The following is a 22502-nucleotide window of genomic DNA, read 5'->3' on the forward strand; positions in this document are numbered from 1 at the left end:
GGGAGCATTTCTCAATGTTAGCTTGGCAAAGGAGTTTTGCAGCTGCATTTTAGTGCTGAGAAGTTACAACACCAGTAATGATATACCAAGATGGAACGAGTTTTTCTGAGTTTGTCCCATCCAAAGAGCTGCTGCAGAACCCTAAATCTGCAGCAAAGCCCTGTGGGTAGCGGTCAACCGCACAGCCAAAAGCACAGGCACAAATATACTGATTTTATACAGCATCAGTGAACACACAAGTGATGAAGTGTTACTCTTATGGAAGCAACTGAAGCCTGTTAACGAGGCTGTGAGATTTAAATTCTAGTAACTGAACTATTGACACAGACACTTCAGGTTTTGAGGAACTATTTATTTGTGACACTTCGACAGTTTAAGTCCAGATACTACAGCTTGAGTTGTACTGGCATGAGTTTTTTCTTCAGCATGAAATTTCATATGCAGTCTATGGAGAGAGAGATATACTTCCTTGTGGAAGAGGAGCTGTAGGCATTTTGTATTAGACAATAAAACACTGCTTGAGCCTCAATTACAGGAAGCTTTATTCTGTCAGGACACTCAGAGATGGCTTTGGCAAATCTAACACAATGTCAAGGTACTAATAAGTCAGAACTGAAGGAGAGTTTGAGCCTTTGACAATGATGGAGACATAAGTAGTAGGAGTAGTGGTAGCAAGGTCATCTGTGAAAGTTATTTGAATAGATTGAGTCCTGTACTGCTGCACGTGTACATGAACAAAATGAGAAGTCTTTGCACAAATTGACTTGTATATTCCATGTGGTTCTATCTTTAAGTTAGGGGTTTTTTTTGTATATTTTTATTTTTTTAAAAAAAGAAAGCAAGCACAGGTTGACTAGATCTAAACATCAGCAGTTTCTGTTTTCAGCATGTAGTATGTGGAAACTATTTACAGTGTAGAGGTCAAAAGATCCCTTCGATATTTTTGTATAACAAGTAGTCATTTGATGTCCCTCACAGAGGCTGAAATCTTCTAAATAACAAAGGACTTGGTATGCTTGAAATCCTAAATGAAGCAAACAAGGTTACATAAGAATAATTCAAAGATTTTAACCAGATTAACATTTAGTGTACATTTCAGAAGAAACTTAAGGCATCGAAATTGAAAAGAACATGCCTGGAGGCCTGTTAGTTAACATTTACCCTTTTCTGGGAAGGGAAGTCTACAGCACGTACTGCTACACAGAACAGAAATAATAACCTATTAAAAGATACAAGTACCAAACAGCTCTGTTGAGCATCTGATTCATAAGTGCATTCATGTTGATAAACAGATACCACAGCTCTCCAATGGCCAGGTAGTTGGCCTCAGTAAGTTTCTTATATACATCCTAGGAGAGGAATAACCTTGAGCGATTTAGTACATTCTGTTTTGATTAAAGAAATGTGGAGTTCAGCGAGCTTTTAAGGCTACTAATGTAGCCTTAAACTATAGACAATGAAGTTTAGTTGTTGCTAGTTGAAGTTTTAGTTGGAGCTCTGTTCTTATTGCACCAATCTGAAGATCTGGAGTCATGTCCATGGAGTTAAAGCCCTTGTGCCGTCTCAGTGAGGAAGGGGAGAAAAAGGAAGTTTAGTTTCCATGTTTAGTCAAGCCTTTTGACCCACATTAATCTTGGTGGAATTAAGGCCCAATGTTGTCTCACTGCTGCCTTGGACTGTGCCTGAACTAGTTTTGTTGGCTAACTGATACGTACAAGCAAGGCAGAGCTGAAGTCTTCACAAGACATGGCATCATTAAGTGGACAGTATAGAGATGATATTGCCAAACAGCGTGTCTTACCTGTTTAGTTTATCTGATAGAGGGGAAAATAATCATGAAAGTGGGGAAGGAAAAAAATGAAAGAATCTAATAGATCAGGGAAATGTAGGAAGTAGTAGGAAAAGACAACCAGGTAAAAATCTGATTAGTGTGGTAACGAAAAAGATGACAAAGTATGGGGTGAGGCGCTGTAGCTGTATGGCATGTGGGACTGAGTAATTGGAAGCTATACATGCAAACAGAGAAGGTGTCTCCAGGTATTGGTGGCACCTACATTTTGGCAGGTGTGGGGTGCTGTGTGCATGCGTGCAAACACATCACAGATCTAAGGAATTTTGAAGACATCTAAACTTTTTAAACACACTACTGAATGTAAAATACTTGCCTTTTCACTCGTTGATTGATAGTTGGTCTTCTTTCTGTTAACAGAACAGGAAAGGAACATAAGTTAAATAATGACTTTTCTGGTGTTCATTTGAGAACCTTATTTATGAATGCATTTTTCCAAATTTCCAGCAATCCTTAGGGTTCCCCCCCCTTAGGAAAAAAGTTACAATAACAAATCCATTGAATGCTTTCAGATAGCTGTCATTATCTCATGAACCCCTGTCAAATTACTTTCCCTACCTTTTCTTTTCAAGTCTTTCAGTTGTGCTTTTTGTCTAGTTCCTGGCCAGTATAAATCACAGTATTTTAAAGAAATATTTGTGTGCGTTTTTTGTACACTACTCTTTTTTTACCTATTATCTAAAAGTGCTAAGATAAAATTTTAAAAGAAAAAAAAAAAAAAGGGAAGCCAGCCTCCAACGAAGCACACAATTTTACCCTTGTGTGGGAGCACTAAAATATCTTGAGGAATTCTAACTTGCTACTAAGAAATTTAAATGCATGAAATAAATCTGTGTAGACCAGACATCCTCAGAAGGTTTCCACAGTTACATTTTTACAAAACATTTCCTGATATAATCATGGATATGAGGACGGTTCAATTTGGTTCTGATCGTATCTTTTGTCTAGTTTGAAGCGGAGACAAATACATGCCTGTAGCTGAGTTAAAGGTGTAAACCATAACTATGTGCAGAGATGTATCTTTTTACATTGATCACAGTAATAATACTTAATTCATTTTCTGACCAGCACACTGGTTCTAATAAGGGAACCCGCTGGCATGCAGGATCAGGTTTATTTCAGTGTTCAGAAAAGCCACTGTCCAAGAATCACATGAGAAGGGCCTTAAACAATCATCACAGTTACTAAATCCTCAGAAATGTAAATGAAGTTTGCAGTAATTTGTGTACTACTTGCATCAAGATACTTACTGGGAAGCGCTTTCCTCTGAAAAAGGGAAAAAAAAAAAAAAAAAAGAATTAGTACAAGAACAGTTTCCTCAGCCGATTTAAAGTTCTTTCAAAGAGTTATTCAGAGCTTATTCAGCTCTTCAGTTTCTAGGAGGAGTTTCTGAACGAAATGTCTCTTTTTGGGGTAGTGACTTTAAACAGAAGACGACTAGGTTGCTTTCAAAGGAAAGGAACTTCCAAGCGACCGTGAAGCCTCACCGCAGCTCCGACAGCCTGTGTCTGCCAGGCGGCGGGCCTCCTCGGACCCGGCACCCGCACCCCTTCCTGCTGGGCTCAACTCACAAGCCCAAAGCAAACGCCACGGGGAGGGTTGCCCGGTGTCGAGCTTTTTGCGGCGTTCCTTAAAAGCACATTCTCCACCTGCACTTTCACCACGGCCCAGAAGAGGGAGCCAGAAACTCAGCTTCCCCTTCCTCGGCACTCGGCCGCTCAGACCTTTCAGAGTGAAAGTGAACTTGCACGGCTTCCTTTTGTGGTTGCCTTTCTTTGCCATTCCCTCTCAAAACTAGAGCAGGGAGGCTCCAGGACCCAAGGTTCGGCTCCTCCCTTTCCCTAGATCGCTGTCTGGTAGCCTTGTGCAACTGCACAAACGTCTCCATGTCATTCTCGAGGTATATTTTGCAGTACAAGTTGGCAGGATAAAAATGTCTGCACAAAAATGGTGGTGTTGTAGTGCTCTTTAGCTTTAGTACCATGGAGGTAGGGCCTTCAGAAAAGGAGGACATGTGACAGTCAGCAGAAGTACAGACACTTTTTTTGACACAAGGAAGGAGTGGTTTTATTTTACTTACTTGTAAAGTAGCCCTTTTTTTGGGCATAAAATACTCCAAGGCCACACAATGCCATTACCAGAGCCACGAATACTACAGCAACAATGATACCGCTTACATTCAGGTCATCTGTAATTATAAAACATAAGCCCGATGTTGTAAGTTGTAAGAGTTTCCATTGGCTGGATTTTCCCCCCCCTAATCACTACAGGCCCCTTTTGCATCTATGGGTGGTCTTTGGCCCAAGCTGTGTAAGTTATTTAGTAACACTTAGATGTAGATAAGTAGTCCAAAAGCACTACTGTATCACAGCCACATTAGCAGGAGTGATTGATACACTTCAACTGCTTAGTTTGGGTCAAAAGTAAGGAAAGAATAAGGGGTCAAGTGCTCCTCATTGTACCTATCCCCAAGAAGTATTATTCAAGTCACATGTCTCTAAGGCAAAATCTCTTGAAATCTTCAGAAGGTCTTAAAACAAGTGTTTTCATATAGTTAGTTTGCCTAAAATAAGTGAAACAGCTGATGGCAATGCCGGGTCCCACTCCTGAAGAACTCCTCAGGCAAGTTATTTAAAATTCAATGCTTTTTAATTTTTAAACAGCAAGGCTTTTAAAATTCCACACAATGAAGGCCAACAAATATTTTAGCCCAGATGTCTGAAGTTAAACTCTACAGTGGACTACCAAAACACCTAGCCATTTTTATTTTGAAGCTGATGACCCACACCTGTTTCCTGGAATAATCACTAAGAGCTTCAGGCAATCATCCATTTTAGGAAAAACACCACCATCAAAAGGCAGAAACATTTTCACAGTTTTTTGATATATGTCCAATTAGTTATTTGGATCCTGACTTTAAGCATACATTAATATATGATTGGGAACTTTACCCCGAGACCTATCAATTTTCATGCATTGGTTGACAGCAGTTTAGGACTTTGGTGAGTGTTTCCACAACAGAGTGATGTCTTTGTAGCTTGTGGAACACTTGCTCATAATCAACCAGGAATGCATTAAAAGCCATGATACAGTGATTTTCATCTAAGTTCTAAGAAAGCACCAGACAATTGCTTTATGGAATACTTGGACATGAATTTCTGTGCAGTACTTGTTAGGATTTGTTACTGTCTGCTTTCCTATCACGTCTGCAAAAGCTAGTTTATATTTTGCAAAAACATTCATATGTTTTGGGTTATTATTGACTCTGCCCCTCCAGCCTTTGTTAAGTTCTTTATTAGCTAACCAACGTTACACTTCACCTCCGCTGTGCAGGTAGAAAAGAAACAAGCAGCAGGATTTTTTTTTTTTTTTAAAGATACACTGACTTCTTCCATGTTCCTTTGGCAGGTATAAATGAGCCATTCAGTTAAATTTCTGATCCGTTACATTAAGATCTCACATGAATGCATCTCAAAAGGGAGGCTTTTCATAAGGAAAATAACCCAGTGGACTGGTGCTTTATACTGTACACCCTCCACAAAAGCATTCTGAAATATTAAGGCTCTACTGCTGTTCTATGAAGTTCAGTGTTTAGCAACAAAAAGGCTCGCTACTGCAATAATTCTAAGGTACTGAACTAGCTGCTTTTCTAAGAAATGCAGTGAGATATGTTTGTGCTGTAAGATCGGAATGCTTTAAATAGCCACAGCAGCTACATATAAGAAACTGATATTATTATTATTCCTCCCCCAAAATGCCGTAATCAAAAAGATACAATTCAGTCTGGTCTGAGCTTCTCAGTTGCATCATCCAATAAAATAATTCCTATTGCAAGTCTGTTTTCCACTCATTTTCTTTGACACATACCAACTTGCATTCGCTTCACTGAGCATTTCTGAGATAATCCAATCCCATTGGAGGCTTCACAGAAATACTCTCCAGTGTCATTCTTTGTAACTGTGTTAAACAGCTGTTAAGACAGAGTCCAAAACCATTATCAGAATAGAGAAAAAAATAATCAGAATTTCCTGTGGGATAGAAATTTGTTGACATGTCAACAGGGTTTTTTTGTTTGGTTGGGTTTTTTTTTTAAACAAGCAACCAAAAAAAAAAACCACCTGAAAGTAAGTGAGAAAATCTGGTCCAGTTCAACCTCATAATTCAGCTCCCTAGTCACATTCCCTGGTCCTTAACTTCAGCTTCTGGTATAAGACGGTCTTTTAAATTGACATTTTAACTAGATTGAGTGTATCTACAAGGAGATTCTTTTTCAGTGGTTCAGTACTTTCCAATAAAATGCATTTACTCAGACATGCTCTGATTTCAGAACCCCTAAAATCAGAACATTTTGTTCATTTAAAAAAAATACCCCAAGAGTAAATAAAAAAAATAATCACATACTACAAGAAATATTTCCCACAGAAAGTTTGTGGGTTCCTCTCCCCAGAAATGGCACTTTCTCTCTTCTTCCAATGGAGAAATCCTAGACTGCAGAATTTATCAAATACTACTATTGTAAAAATGAAAATGAGGAAGCAAGAGATGGAGACTGACCTTCACATCAGTTCCAGTGTTCCTCTGCATTTTTTTAATCATTAGACTTGTTAATTTTTCTCTTTAATATATCCCATACTTTAAGATTTTCAGAACTGATTGGTGATTTTGAGTAGTCCATCTCACTTCCACAGTAGGCTGAAATATCCGCAGCTGAATGCTTAGTCACATTTCAATTTCCACATTTGATCATGCACAAGAGTAGGGTTTCTTAGAACAAGTCTTTACTTCTGAAAAATCTCAGCTGACCGTGCATCGTAAGTATCCATTTTTTTAGAAGGATCAGCTAATGGGGGAGGGATGAGAAAGAGGCGGCCAGTTCTGAGCGGGAAAAAAAGAAACCCACAAAACAAACTACAACTAAAACAAAAAAATACTAAGCTTGCTTACAGCCCGACTCATTCCCAGTAACTTCACAAGTACCAGACTGGAACTTGTAATGCCACTGGATTGCACAGATTCTGGACTGCCCTTAGTGCTGCACTCCCACTGAAGTGGGTGAAGTTGCTATTTCAGTGCTATCAAATATAACTCTGCTAACATACCGCGAGATCATCCTCGCCCGGCACTAGTTAGCTAACTGACAAGGTGCAATTTGACATGGATTTTCTAGATTCTGCTCATTCGTCATTAATGAGGCCTGCAACTCACCCAATTTGTCTGTATAACTCAACATCTATGGCTTGTCATTGGCTGAGGCAGAAACCACCTTCTACATTTGTTAGCACGTATTCCAGCATGACCTTGATCTCCAAAGACAGACCTTGTGCATATTTGGATTAAGACCCCTGTGCATCACTGTACGAAAACCCGCCTGGACACAGTCTTGTGCCCCCTGCTGTAGGTGTCCCTGCTCAAGCAGGGGGGTTGGACAAGATGATCTCCAGAGGTCCCTTCCAACCCCTTCCCACCATTCTGTGATTCTGTAAATACTAAATTTGATAATCTTGGTAGCTGGTTATGATGGAGCTTGTTATTACACTTACCAGAGTGCCAGACTTTTTATTCATGGTGTAAGTTATGTTTGCTGCTCTAGCGCTGTCTGTTCCTCTCTTTTCCAGTAAGGGAACACCATTCTTGTACCACTGGTACTCTGATGGAGGAGAACCCTCAGTCTCCTTACAGCTCAGTTCCACTACCGTTCCTGTCATTGCAGAGCCGGGCACCTCACATACCGGAGTAGTCGGAGCAACTGGACAGTGAGATTGCACTTGTTACAGTCTTACCAGTACTGTCTACACAACAACAGTTTAACAGTCACTAATGAGGAGGTGAGCACTTGCATACATGCTTAAAAACTACCATGTTAATGAAATGAGGTGCTGGGAGGAAGCGTTGAAGGCAGAGTCCTGCACAGTAAAATTTGTGAGTTGCTAAATATGAAAGAAAGAAGCTTGCTCCCAGCCCCCACCCCCTCCACATGCTGTGTCATCCTGTCTCCAATCTATATACTCTCATCCAACCCCCAAGTGTTTGTTTCACCTTGTTTCTTTTATGGGGCCTCTGGCTCACAGACAGAGGAGGGATAACTCAGGGAACCTATAGTCCAGCAATTCCCCCCTTCCCTGCTCCCATATTTAAAAACAGAAGTGAGGAACAGGAAAAAGATCTTTTTTGTATTAAAAGAAATCTACTGTTTTTTGAAAAATGGTTGTCAGAAAGAATTATCAAGACTGGCCGTCATCACAGCCATTGTGTAAATCCCAGGTTGATGACCAAAACCAGTTGGCTACTAAATTTCAGTTTAAATTAAAAACAAACATTCCCACACACAGATGCAGAAGAACTGATCATTCCTTCTGCCATGAAGATGGACATCTCTTTTCTATTAAGTGAACAGAAAAGGAACTTTTTTTTGTAACTTGAAGCTACGTAGAAGAAAACTAAGGGTGAAGAGGCATGCATGGAACATTAAAAACACAAGTGACACCTTAACAAGTATTCAGTTTTCTCTTGGCTGACTTTAAAATAAAAAGTAAAAATAATGAAAACCAAGTGAAATACTAACTAATTCACATGAACTTTCAAAAAGGTTTGCGAGCCACTTGCTCTCCTCCCCCTCCCTGACCACCCCCCAGCCCTTCTCTCTCCCCTCCTCTTTTGGGCTCTGGGATTTCAACTTTAAATTAAGAAGCCACATTTAAAAGAGGAAGGCTGTTGAGAGAGTAGAAGAAAGAAGGAATAAGTGGGGTTGCCACATTGTTGGAGCTAATCAGAAGTTCATGGATTTGTAATCCTTTATGAAGAACTTCAATACTTTGCTTATAATTTTAAAAGTTCAATTATTTTTCTATTGAGAGAAAAAAAAAAACAAAACAAAAACTACAAAAGCAAATATTTGCTTTTCTCCCTAACAGGGAGAAAAGAAGAAAACTGCTAACCTCCACCACTCATTCACTGGGAAAAATACCAGAAACAATGCAAGAAGAATGTGCTCGGTATTCACTTTTCCCTCCTCTCCCCAACTGGGAAAGAAAACAAATGAAAAACCACAAAGAACAACCACCCCCCCAAGCCAAAACCATCTCTCCTGTAAATAAAGTCCACAGATTGCTAGCTCACTGGCTGGCATTGCACAGACACTGCAGCATTTTCTCCTTCCAAAACCAGGAGGAGACTGTAGCATATTGGAATGAACTGCTGCTTGGGAATATTTGCTAAGTGTTGACAGATGCTGACTTTCCAGTGCCAGACACTGTGATCAGCTTACCCAGATTCTCAGCGCCGACTGACTTAAGTTTTAGTAGAAATGGAAGTTTCATCATCACATAAATCAGCATACTTACTAAGGTTTGAGAACTGAAACCCACATTTATATCAACAAAAGCCTAGTTATATTCCTTTCTAATGCAAGCATGCATTTTGCAAAGATCTTTTGTGCATTATGTTGTAGAATGTGCATGTGCACATGTGTTTATAAACCCAGCCCAAAGAAGACCTCAAAATGTAGCAGCCACACACCGTATGGACAACCCTACCTTCAACATCCCTTGCCATCATTCAATTTCTTTACAGAAGCCCAAATAATAAAGTTTGTACCCAGTACTGTGAGAGTAATGGTAGCCTCTCCCAGGTGTTGCCCCTCTTCACTCTTTGCACTGATTTCACAGCGGTAGGTCCCAGAATCCCTTCTAGTCACATTTCTAATACGGATTCCTGTATTCAGCATCTCTGCTCGGCCTCGAAGATCACCTTTAAGGGACAACAGACAGAAAGGTTTCTGCTCTTTGCTTATAGCAAATGTCTACGTCTCATCGGCTTGTTCTGAAATCATGTACAATTTATGAAGTATTGCTCATTTGTTCAGCGTTGGTTATCCGTCACCAAGGACCAATATGTAATCCCCCTCCCAAGACTATAAGAACCTTCCACAACTTGTGCATTTAGTCCAAAAAACTCTCAGTTCAAAAAGCCTGCATCTGTCATACATTTTCTCACTGGAAGATGGAATGCTTTTTTATTACAGATATTTCAGGAAAAAAAAAGACACGCATAGCAGTAGTCAGGTGATAAAAAGACACAATTTTCCACTGAAGGGATGGCCATCACTAACTTAATTACCTTACAGAAAGAATTGTGAGTGAGACCACAGCAAAGTATTTGACATTTTAACTTGACAAGAAAAACTTGATGGATTTAGCAAAGATATTGCCATCAGACTTCTTACAGTGAGGTTTTTTTCCACTCTGCAGCTTATATGAAATTAAAGTTACATGCACACACAGAACCATGAGCTCCAGTGTTTCTCTAAACTCAATATATGCAGGGAAAAAAAGTTCATCAACAAGACCAGCACATCTTGCAAGCTCTACAAACTAAATTGCTGTGCTTTTATTTTACTTCTTAACCTTCATTAGTGGTATACAAGGTACCAGAGACCCATATTTTCTTCAACACATAAGGCCGAGCTAAGCCCTTTTCAGAACATATAAACAGAAAATCCACTTCTAGGAAGAATACGAATAATTTAAAATATACAGCTGAGTTTATATTTTATGTATATAAAAATTGCTGCATTATTCATATCTAAGCCTCCAGCTCTACAGGAGGCTTCAGAAACCCCTTTGTAGGATAGGAGTGCCAGCTTGCAGTAGTTTTAGGGAGTTTATATTTCATTTTAGAGAAATGTTGAAGAATGTGCAGTGCCATTTTTCTTAGTCTTGAGTTATGTTATATTTAACTTCATTAAAAAGGTAACTAATCATTGACGATTTTTTTAAGAAATATACTTTTTTTCCCCTAGGGGAAAAAAAAGTCTTTTCCTCAGAAGGACAGCTGTTCAGTATGGAGATTCAAGAGCATTCTCCTTCGATCAGTTTCCTAATGTTATTCCCTAAGAAAGAGACAACATCTATGCTAAAGAACAACACATCAAACCATCAGTCTAAGTATGTAGTACTGTACCTGTAAATTCACCATTGTAGTAGACAAATGAGACTCCTTGAGACTGGATTTTCTTCCATTCTATTCTTAAGCTCATCCCTTTTGAAAATTTGTGCTTGCAACTAAGAATAGCCTCTAGAGGAAAAAAAAAAGAAAAAAGAATGTAAATGGGAAAATGAGACACTTCAGCATTGTGTTTGGTACACATTCAGGCTCCGTGAATTTAATACTCCCCCATCAAAAGTACTTGAGCAGTCAGCAAGGGCCAGATCTACTTCTCAAAGTGATGCCAACAGACCTCCTCCAGATTTACACAAACACAACTGGGAAACAGAAACTAGTAATTTTCCCATACTTCAGTGGCCTTTGGATCAAACTTCAGATGTTGGGGACTAGATATTCCCATTTTGGACGGGCACAGATTCTATATTACTACCCTCATTTTAGGTTTAAATATTTTCATCAGTGAGCAGACCACCATCAAAAAAGGACTCTGACCCTGTTATCAACAACATTTTGTGAATTACTATTCTGAATTCAGTGTCAGTAGCTTAACTGTTTAAATGTATGATGGAATGCGGAAGGAAAAGATACCAGTAAGATGGTTAAATATTCTCCTAACTTTCGTATTTAGTTACAATTTCACATTGGTTATTGCAAGGGTATGTGGAAGGCAAGAGTCTGCTTCGTTAAGGTTTCCCAAACAAGCATCTTCTCAATGTAAAACTGATAACAAGTAAAGGGGACAGCAACAAACAAAAAACACAGACACACAAACACGACAGACAGGGACTAACAGAGATGATGACAAACACCAACAGTCTCCAGACAAACTGATGGGACTGTGTTGTGGGCAACTGGAGCGAGTGAGGGTCTCTGCATCAGTAGTTGGAGGGGTCACAGATGTTGGGAGTGTGTGTTGGTGAGTCTCAAAGCACATGTGCTTGGAGCGCTAGCTGTTGGGGCAGAGAGGGGTGGCTTGAGTAAATTTAGGGCCAGCAACTGGGGTCATACTGGGGGTCTAAGCACCCCATGGCTTGTAGTGCTGGCTTCTGGAAGCAGGGATGTGTGGTGCATGTGCAGTGTTGTACCTTCCCTACACCTGGTGTGCCTGGAGGTACGTGTGTAATTCACTAGCAAACCTCTAGCTGTGCAAGCTGGTGAGTAGGGCAGGGGTAGCAGATGGGCAGAGGGGCTGTGCTGGTACCCAGGAGATCCAAGAACCTGCACATGCTTGTCATCTAGAGAGTGTTGCGTGAGGACTTTCACCACTGAACTTCAAACTCCACCAGCTAGAGAGAGGAAGGAGCCTCAGCTTTACACGAGGCCAGGCAGTGTTACATGTGGGTGCTGTTGAAGGCAGCACCTCGCCTGTGGCCGTCTGTGCAGCGGGCAGTGCCAGTGCCACAAGTGTGCGGGGAAGGGGGCGGGCATACACACACATGCATCCCTGGGACACACACACAGCCTTGCTACTGGTTGAACCTGCAAACGGGAAAGCAGCAGTCTTGTCCGTTGCCCTGGGACAAAGACCTCCAGGTCTCCAGGTGCATTGGGCTGGGCTCCTGTGGCCAGGCAGGAAGAAACCCCAGGCCCCCAGAGCTGCTGTCGGCAGAGGCTGCTCATAATACCCTTTGGTGGCTACCTCTTATTTTTCTTGAGTTCTTGAGAAAGGAAGGTTCATACAATTGCTCACCTTTCTGTCTGTCCACTCAAGCTTCCCTAACTTACATATAATGGGCATCATCAAACAAATTTCTCAGAGAGGCTGAGATTTCAAGAGTTTCTGATTATTGCTGAAGTTGCCATAACTGGCTAGGAAACAACCCAAAATCAGTGTTCCTAATGAGGAAAAGGTCATACTGGGAGCTCAACTGTTCTTTTTTTCTCCACCTCAGCAGGGCATCAGCATATGCCATCACTAATATAGCTTGCATCATAGTAATTGTGGTCTATGGTCAAGCCTATAGTTATGGGGGAACTAAAGACAGAGAGAAGACATGACAAACTCTATGGGTGAGTTATTGGGACAAACTCAATGTTTCAGTATTTCCATTCTCTGGAACAGCATGCTGAAATACATATTCACACACACCCCTCCCCCCAGTAAATAACTCTTTAAGACAAGGTTTTAATAAGAATTGCTGGGATACAACATCAGAGGAAAGAATCCAACCACCCATCTGACTGGCTCCAAATCTATTAATAAAGTAAAATATAGTATCTCCCAGAAACTTCTGTAAAAGAAACACACACAATATTGATCTTGCCACCTGCAGGCTGCTCATCTTCCAAAATAGGCCAGAGTATCAAGGAGCAAAAGCCTTTATAGTTTTGGCAATGCCTGTCTAGCTTTCAGGAGAGAAATACTCACTGCTCAAACATACAGTCAATCTGCATTAACTGGCACCCTTGTCTCCAGTCTTAGCAAAAAAAGCTGAAGGGCATTTAAGAGCTACCGACACCTCTAACCACTCACCCTTTAGAGTCTGATTTCCCAGGTCTGTTCTGTAGAGAAACAAAAAGCTTCCAAGGGGCCAGACTGGTAGCCTTGGTGATCTCTCATAGGGGAAAAAATGTCCAGACTTGAAAGAAAAATTGAGGCAGGAGGGCATTCTTTGCCAGAAACATGTTACACACATACTGGCTATTTCGAAAAACATGCTGTGCAATCAGGAAGCCTGAGGTTCCTGACTTCAGGTTGAGTGGATGGGTGGAGGCTTCCTGAATCTTAAGATTTGCTAAAGTTTCCTTTCTATTTTGTTTTTGTATCCTTTTAACAAAGAAAAACCATCATTCAAGCTCAGCTTGCTGTTGCTACTGACCTTATGACAGCTGGCTGGTCTCATGAGCTGGTCTATATTAGCTGACACAGAGACAGCTCAGCTGAAGCATTCTCAGCTGAACAAGTCATCTCCACCTTGAATGAGCTGCCACTTTCTTGCATGCCACATTTTTTGTCTCAGAGAAAGCTAGCATTGATGCTGTCCCAATAATCTTATTTGGAGAAAGGGAACAGAATGGAAGAAAGGGAGCACACACAGAACAGAGACAACGTAATAAAACCCTCCTTAGTTAGAGTTCCCCTCTACCGCTTTTTCCTATACTAATGGAGTCAGTGAGAGGTATTTTCCAGTACAGGTCTACGTGATTTGCATTAAGTTCGGCCCACAGGATGCTGTGCATCAGCACAGGCTCTGCCAAGCCTGGAAGAATCTTCTGTGATTTTGAAGACGTCTAGGCAATGTTTAATTTGGATTTACATCTGGTCTGGAGGCTATCATTTGGTTATAGAATCACAGAATATCTCAAGTTGGAAGGGGCCCATAGGTATCATCGAGTCCAATTCCCTGGTCCTCGCAGGACTACCCAAACTAAACCATGTAATTAAGAGCGTTGTTCAGACATTCCTTGAACTGACAGGCTTGGTGCCCTGACCACTCCGCTGGGGAGCCTGTTCCAGTGACCAACCACCCTCCTCTACAGTGACAGGAGTTAGAGAAGAAAAAAACAAATGCATTTCACATCGGCTGCATTCAGCTACATAGCTACTTCTATCAGTCCCTGCCATTCCCTTAGTGGTGCTACACAAAAAGAACTCAGCATGGCATCTGACTGACGTTGGACTGATCTCACTATCATATAAATCACAAAAGAACAAAATGCAAGCCATATGTCATATAATGTTGAAGCTTGATTAGGTTCTGTCTTTTTATCTGAAGAGCTTCTCTCTCCTTTTGCCTGTCCTCAACTCTAAATGTGTTAAGTTTTTTTCCCCCAAAGGTGACAAGAATACTTGGCAGGAGCCCAGCTGACAGTGCTAGAGAGCTCCAAAATATTTTATTATTACCTCAAACAGATAAATACAGCCTAAAGCTCAAAATAGTTCTTTCAGTTCCCAAATTCCCATCTCTCTCCATTCCAACCAAATGCAAAAAGCAAACCAACCCACATAACCCACAAACCTCACATATACACTACAAGGATCCTTTTCTCATTTACCCAGCAAACACCAGGTTTTCCTCCTTGCCTCCTTAACTTCTCTAGCACATTACTAGAAGTCATATGTTATTTTACATATGAGATAAACAAATATGTAAACAGTCATTATAGTTACTGACAATTAAAAATAGCCATTAAATTATAGTTACTGACAGTTAGCTGACCTAGAGTTACTCTCTCTCTAGTCCCTCACTGTCTTGCAAGATAATGAATGCTTCTCTTTTCCCTCAGTTACCATCAGTTTGGGTGGAAGGAAACCAGGCAGAAGTGGCAGAGTGAGCTACAAGGACAGACAAACAAGTCATAGAATCACAGAACAGGTGAGGTTGAAGAGGACCTCAGCAAGTGTCTACTCCAACCCACATCAAGTAAGAGAAAACAGGGACAAGACCAAGATTACACAGAGTCAGTGGAGAGTAGGAGCAGGACCCCTGAGGAAAGAGGAAGGCAATCTTAACAGCTACACAGCTTCAGTATGCATAGTTTGCATGTATTGTGTGTATATTAAAAATAACCACAGCAATGCCCATACTGTACCCTTAAACTCCTCTGCTTTTACGTTTTTGTTATCCGTTTCAATGGAAGTTCCAGACACTTTACAATCTGCAAGGGGACAGAAAAAAACAAGACAACTCAGCAATAAACACTTGTAATTTCATATGTGCTTCAGCAGCTACAAGCAATATTTTTGTGACCTCCTTAAACTGGACAGATCAGATATTCTCTATTAGAGAGAGCACAGGATTAAGAGGTAGACCAGGGCTGGCCATGTGGGTGGCCTTGAACAATTCATCTTTTCTTCTCCATGCCCTGGCACCTGTAAAAAATAGTAATATTTCTTTTTTTACAATAGCATGATAGTATTTACATGGGAGAAGTTCTATATAAACAGTAGACATTGTTTTATACTGGGGTAATGTCTCGGTCTGTTTCTAACTAGGGAGACTTTCATTAATCCATAAGTGTATTTTCCATTGTATTCTATTACAAGGCAGGCACATTTACTGAAGAATACCACACACTGCTTCTACAGGGTGAAAAAAAAAGTGTGCAGTAATTGGTAGTTACCTCAAATTCTTGTTGAAATGAGGAGGACGTTAGTCAACATTTCTATAGTTTTATAGCAAAGAGAGAAAAAAAAACCCCATACATTATTGGATATCTCTTTTGTCAGGAATACTGAAATTCCAGAGAGAACAAGTGAAATAACCACTAGCCGTACATCAACCCCCACCCAGCTATCTCCTCCTCTGCACCTCTCTTAAGAGCTGCTCTCCTCTCAGGAAAGGACTCCACCGTGTTCCCTCATGATTCAGAAGCATTCCTGCAAGGCCCAAGAGTCAGTCGCTGTTATTCCAATTACTCCATGGCAGGCTACAAGTCTACCAAGTGCTTAAGAACAGCTAAATACAGTTCTTTACACAGGTTTACATTAACTTCCTGCCTCCCCCACCCCCCAAAAGCATCTCAAATTCACTTGGGTTTAGGACTAGTTTTGAAGGCAGCATAGACACTCCTAATGCAGTTCATTTCCTCCATCTGCATCAGCCAACTGAACAATTGTTACAGAAGTTATAAACTGAGCCTCCCTTCCCATCAAAAATATTTAGAAACATGGCTTGTTTAAGAGCATAATGTTCTTCTGACTGACAGAAGCTAGTCTTGCTTTACTCCTTTTAGTGTAATCTTGCTGTTTACCTCTTTCATGCACACAGACCACCTTTGTTCATGCCCACAGAATTAGCTTCCCTTTCCCCTGCCTAATGGGGGAAGAGTTGCACACACCCTAGTAGATGGATATCCAGTCTTGATCTGAAGACATGACAGATCAAAAATCTTTTGCTTATTGTTTTCTTCTGACAGTTGATTACTTCTGTTGAAGCATGCACCTCATTTCTTGCTTGTGAGAGTCCATTTGGGCTTTCAGCTACAGGCTCTCACAGCTCTGAGTTAGCATGTTGTCTTCTCTGTATGAAGGTACCACCATAGAACAGTTCCGGTTGGAAGGGACCTTAAAGCCATCTAGCCCAACCCCCCTGCAATAAGCAGGAACATCTTCAGCTAGATCAGGTTGTTCAGAGACCAGTCCAGTCAGACCTTGAACGTTTCCAGGGATGGGGCATCTACCACCTCCCTGGGCAACCTGCGCCAGCATTTCACCACCCTCATCATAAAAAAATTTATTCCTTATATCTAGTCTAAAATCTACCCTCTTTTAGTTTAAAACCATGACCCCTTCTCCTATTGCAACAGGCCCTACTAAAAAGTTTGTCCCCATCTTTCTTACAAGCCCCCTTTAAGTACTGAAAGGCCACAATAAGGTCTCCCTGGAACCTTCTCTTCTCCAGGCTGAACAACACCAACTCTCTCAGCCTTTCTTCATAGGAGGTGATCCATCCCTCTGACCATCTTTATGGCCCTCCTCTGGACCCGCTCCAACAGGTCCATGTCCTTCCTGTGTTGAGGGCTCCAGAGCTTGGGGTCTCACCAGAGCAGAGTGGAAGGGCAGAATCACTGTGATCAACCTGCTGGCCATGCTTTTGATGCGGCCCAGGATACAATTGGCCTTCTGGGCTGCAAGCGCGTATTGTTGGTTCATGCCCAGCTTTTGATCCACCAGCACCCCTAAGTTCTTCTCTGCAGGGCTGCTCTCAGTCCCTTCACCCCCCAGCCTATATTGATATCAGGGGGTTGCCCTGAGCCAGGTGCAGGACCTTGCACTTGGCCTTGTTGAACCTCATGAGGTTCACACAGGCCCATCTCTCAAGTTTGTCCAGGTCCCTCTGGATGGTATCCCATCCTTCAGGTGTGAGTCAACCACACCACTCAGCTTGATGTCATCTGCAAACTTGTGCACTCACTCCCACTATGTCATTAATGAAGATATAAAACAGTACTGGTCCCATACACCATCATCATTTTCTTCTCAATTAAAGATCATTCCTTTTTGTTCAAGTCTGGCACTACAGAGTGAATTCTCCATCCAGGCTGTTCCTACGGTCCTTTTTGTCCATAATTTTCTAGTTTTTTTTCAGCATCCTTTAAAATACAGATTGCAGTTCTATCAGTATCTATAACCGTTGCCTCTGTGAGTCATGTAGGAACAGTCAGAATAGGTATCTGAGTCCCCGGCACTGTAGCAAAACTTCAGTTACTCATTCACTGTATCCTGTTGTGGTGGGTTGACCTTGGCCAGCTGCCAGACACCCACCCAGCTGCTCTCTTACTTCCCCTCCTTGGCATGACAGGGCAGAAAATAAAATTTAAAAGCTCATGGATCAAAAGAAAGGGAAATCACTTAGCAGTTACCACCACAGGCAAAGCAGACTCAACCCAGGGAAAATTACATTTATTGCCAATTAAAAACAGAGTAAGTGCAGAGGTTGTGGGGAATAAGGGTTGTGGTCAATCCATAACAGTTTCTCTCTGCCGCTCCTTCCTCTGCACACTTTTTCCCTGCTCCAGCGTGTGTCCTCTCCATGGGCCACAGCTACTGTCAAGAACCTGCTCCAGTGTGGATCCTCCATGTACTTCAGCTTTCTTCAAAACATATCCACTTGCTCCAGCGTGGTCCTCCATGGGCTGCAGGGCAACACATGCTCCACTGTGGTTTCTCTGGGGGCTGCAGGGCACCCTCCCCCTCTCCACTCTGGGCTTGCAGGGCTGTTTCTCACACTTTTCCCCTCACCCCTGGCTGCTGGGCAGCGTTTTGCCCTTCATTACACAGAGGGGCTCAGCCGTGCCCTGTGGCCAGAACCAGCCGTGCCCTGCAACCCCTGCCAAACCCTGGGCACCGGCACCCCATACCCCTGTATTAATCTGAGTTTCTGCTTTCTAGGTATCTTACCATCCTTCCAAATGTAGGTTCAATATTTCTTATCTCTAAGAGAATACAGTTTCACACCAGGCAACATAAAGTGAATTTTCCTATGCGCACATTAACAAAAGATCCAAATTTGTGTGCAGCTATCCTGTCCTTAATATGTTTTAATTTTATAGTCACGTTTGTGTTACCTCAAAATAGTTACAGCAGAAGATTATAATATGAAAATAAGTGAAGACAATTCCAGGAGTGCCATTTATGTACCCTTTGAATACTGACATAGCAAAAAAATATTTGCATTAAAAATGGCACTTGGAGATTTTTCCACCCCATCAAGAAAGGAAACTTTCCCATTAGAATTCATAAGAATAAATTTTTAAAAACCCCAAATTACCCCACTCTGTTGAAACTAGAGGAGGGAACCACTTCTCCAGCATCTCCCAAAGTAACCCTTACTCCTGCATGTCTACACAGAGCCCATCTTTCTATTTTTGTCCAGGCTTGGTCTAGAATAAATCCTGTAGTCATTAAATAGTCTTCCTTTTAACCTACTAAGTCTTATTTAGATTTATGGAAAAAATTACCTTTTGACTTTTACCCAAATGATGTTTCTAGAACAATACACCCTGCCCCCCCCCCCCCCCCCCCCCAGCCAATAGATAATAAATCATGTTTGTCTACTGAAGTAACATCTTCCTTCATGTGTTCATGAGGAGGAGGAACATTTAGTTCTGAGGATCTGACAGCAGTTAACACTTGCTAACACTTAGGTAGGAAGCATATCTAGGGCTCCAGTGTGCAGGTAAAGTAATTTAGAAATTATTGGCACATCAACCTTCTCTGTCTGGACACAGAACAGCTCAAAAACATGTAACTCACTACTGTATTGCATTCACTGTTTCACGGACCTGGAAGTTTCTCTTCTCCTCTTCAATTACAGATGTCACACAGCTCACTATCATGGTCTAAGTATTCATAAGCTAAAAGCCATAATAAGAAAACAGGTTTTATGACTTCTGGGGCAGGATCACGGTACTTACTTCTCACTGTGGAAGTTATCATGAAATTACTTTGCATACTTCATATTGGGAGCTTGCAATTGCACAAAATCTCCATATTTCCCCTTGCATCAAGGGACTTATAGAACACATGAAGACCTTATTATACAATGCAATAAGTACAAAATACATCAGAAAGAAAGCAAGAAGTTCAACATACAGACAGCCCTCTTCCTCACACACACACAAACCACATATATACATGATCTTCCTCAAGAAGCAGCAGAGTCTGAACAGTAACTTAAGGTGATGCAGAGATAGCTGACCAAATGAAAACCATTATATATTCTGATCAAGCAGAAAGACAGGAGAGCTCTTTAAAGCTAGAGCATCTCTTCCTTAAAATGTCCATTTAGACACACCTCTGCCAATTATTCAGAATCCAAGATTTAAGCTTTGGATTTTAATTCACCATATAAAAAGCAATAGTGAAAAGGTGACATATTATTGTACCAGTAAACTTTTGCTCATCAAGTGCTTTTATACAGACTGAAAAAAATCTGAAAAAATCTTATATGTCAGTACCTTCATTTGTTCAGAAGTAAATCCCAAAAATACACACTTTCCGTTTGATAATCACTCACACAGCTGCAAACTGATACTACTAGCTGGAGGAGTCATTAAGGAAAAGTGTATTAGTCAAACCAAATCAAAGGAAACAGTGTACATGAGAACAGAATCAAAACAAAGTTATAAGTACAAGAGAAAAAGCAGCCTTGTGGTATTTGTTTTGCCAAGTTCTAACTAGCAGGTGGTCTAGAACAAAGCTTAACAAAGGATTTCAGAGGATAGTGTAAGTTTACGAAATCTGATGTCCTAAGAATAAAGCCATAATGAAGCCCGTCCTCTTACTGAAATCCCTGAAAGAGAATAGGAAACTAGACATCTGTTTGGTGTTAGCATCCTTCAGACAAGTGACCACCTCAGGATAAACCATTGGCGACACGCTTTGATGCTGATGCAGATTTCTCAGCTGTGTAACTACCTACCACGAGGTATTAAAACAATAATACCTAGAGTTTTGCCACAGTCACATCATTTAAACACTCACATCTGTTTTGGCTCTCCTGTTGCCATACTTTTTCCTAAAAGAAGTAGTCCAGAGATTACATTGTCCATAAATGGGGAGGGGGGAGGAGAAGCTATCTACCTTTGGACAAAATTAGTTGTGAATCACTTAAAAATAATAATAATAAAAAAGCCACTAACTCCCATTCTTCTTAGTAGTCTAAGATGCAGCTGCTACAACCAAAAGGCTACCAGCCGTGCTCACAGTGGTGTTGGCAGGCCAGACTACCTTACTTCCAACAGTAAACAACAGACAGCCAGGGCTCAGATCCACCACTCTTCGCAGCCTCCTTGCTGTCTGCAGTCAGTGTTTAAGTAGCCTTCACCTTCCATCAGTTCTGCTTGTGAATGCTAACCTCCAGCAAACATGCTGGGGAGAGATCAGGAGTATTCACAGCCTCTTCAGGGGTCTCCTGTGTTAGGTTAAGGACTCTGGCCATCTCTGAAATTGGCAATTTAGGTACCAAAACATAGCCTGAAATAACTGGAGTAAACCCAGCTTCATTAAGTAAACGTAAGATAAACATGGCATTAAGACTTCAAAATTTGGACAAGGACTAGAAGAAATTGGGGGGGTGGGGAGGGGAAGGAAGAAGCAGCTCAACTTCAGTCTTTCAGTTATCTTGGGTTATAAAATTTCTTCAATCTTAAAGAATAATAATAGAACAGGATTTACTTTGGGCAGAGTTTATCCAATTCACAAGAAGACCAACCCTGCCTATCTTCAGCCACAGAAAACAAATAAGGGAGTAGTCTCAAGGAAGGGGTCTGCGGGGAATAATAAAACCATCTAAGCCCAGATGCGGAGAACAAGTTTGCATTTTAATAGGTGTGGTGTAACTGCATAAAAGGATGATAATGAAAGAGATGGCACATTTTCTGGCTGACCAGCTAAAAGGATATAAAACACAAAAAGGAACTTAAAGAGCTTCTCAGCCACCCCTTCACTTACATGGTAGCTGGTGTGTTTTGGAAACCGCTAGATTTAAACACAGTAACTTTTAGTCATCCAGATCCCAGAGCTGCTACAACTCAGACCTGGTGGTAACACATACAGCTCGAGAGTAGTTTAACATGCTGTGAAATACTTGGCAAGGTTTTCTACACTCATATTGGCTAATTAGGACCTAGACCTTGCAGATGTTTTTAATCAAGGAAGAAAAACCTAGGGATCCTACACTATGTACACATGTGCTATCCCTACATCAGTGGCAAATGAGAAGTTTTTCTAGCAGCTGGAAGAAATTGCTTTTAACAAATAAGTTAAGTTTTTAGTTCTTACAACTATCAGGAACACTGTTCATCAAATACAAGCTGATGCAGTGCCGGGTTCCTTAGCACTACAGAGAAGTTGTTCTAGTGGATCTGTGCTGGTAGTGTTTTCAAGCATCAGGAAAAAAATGGCTATTTATTTTCACTGCTTAGTCAGTACTAGAAATGCAGTATCTTGGTCTTGACTCTTGGGAATGAAAGAGATACAGCAGAAGCAGCAGGCTTTTAGATACTCAGAAGGTTCCAAGAATAGGGGGGTGCAGGGAATAAAAGCTCACTGGCAGAGTGACACAGCTTAACTTGTATGTTGTAGGCAGTCCCTCTTCCACAAGGAGAATTATTAATAACCTCATGAAAAGCCTTGTAATGAACCACAGTTTGTGCGCAGAGATACCTGCTAGCTTTTCCTCCCCTCCGTTTGTACAAGCCCACTCCTCACAGATTTTTTTTTTTTTTTAAATTAATGGAAAATGGACTAGGTTTTTCGAACAAG

General features: G+C 41.2%; 1 protein-coding gene across 3 annotated transcripts in view; it reads right to left on the minus strand.

Moving 5' to 3' along the window:
* Positions 1-764: 764 nt before the first annotated feature.
* Positions 765-22502, minus strand: part of JAM2 (junctional adhesion molecule 2) — a 37335-nt gene continuing 15597 nt past the window's right edge. The window contains exons 2-10 of one of the 3 annotated variants that reach the window (XM_075101546.1): positions 15326-15391; positions 10808-10921; positions 9443-9595; positions 7390-7595; positions 5717-5819; positions 3930-4037; positions 3100-3115; positions 2166-2199; positions 765-1024 (exon numbers count right to left, since the gene is read on the minus strand). In XM_075101546.1, the coding sequence (XP_074957647.1) occupies positions 992-1024; positions 2166-2199; positions 3100-3115; positions 3930-4037; positions 5717-5819; positions 7390-7595; positions 9443-9595; positions 10808-10921; positions 15326-15391 (833 nt within the window). In that variant the 3' untranslated portion in view covers positions 765-991. Of the gene's footprint in view, positions 2200-3099; positions 3116-3925; positions 4038-5716; positions 5820-7389; positions 7596-9442; positions 9596-10807; positions 10922-13265; positions 13443-15325; positions 15392-22502 lie in introns of those variants that run through there. The other 2 variants (XM_075101557.1, XM_075101537.1) reach the window with 2 other exon arrangements.

This window comes from Phalacrocorax aristotelis, chromosome 1 (assembly GCF_949628215.1).
Source record: "Phalacrocorax aristotelis chromosome 1, bGulAri2.1, whole genome shotgun sequence".
NCBI lineage: Eukaryota > Metazoa > Chordata > Aves > Suliformes > Phalacrocoracidae > Phalacrocorax > Phalacrocorax aristotelis.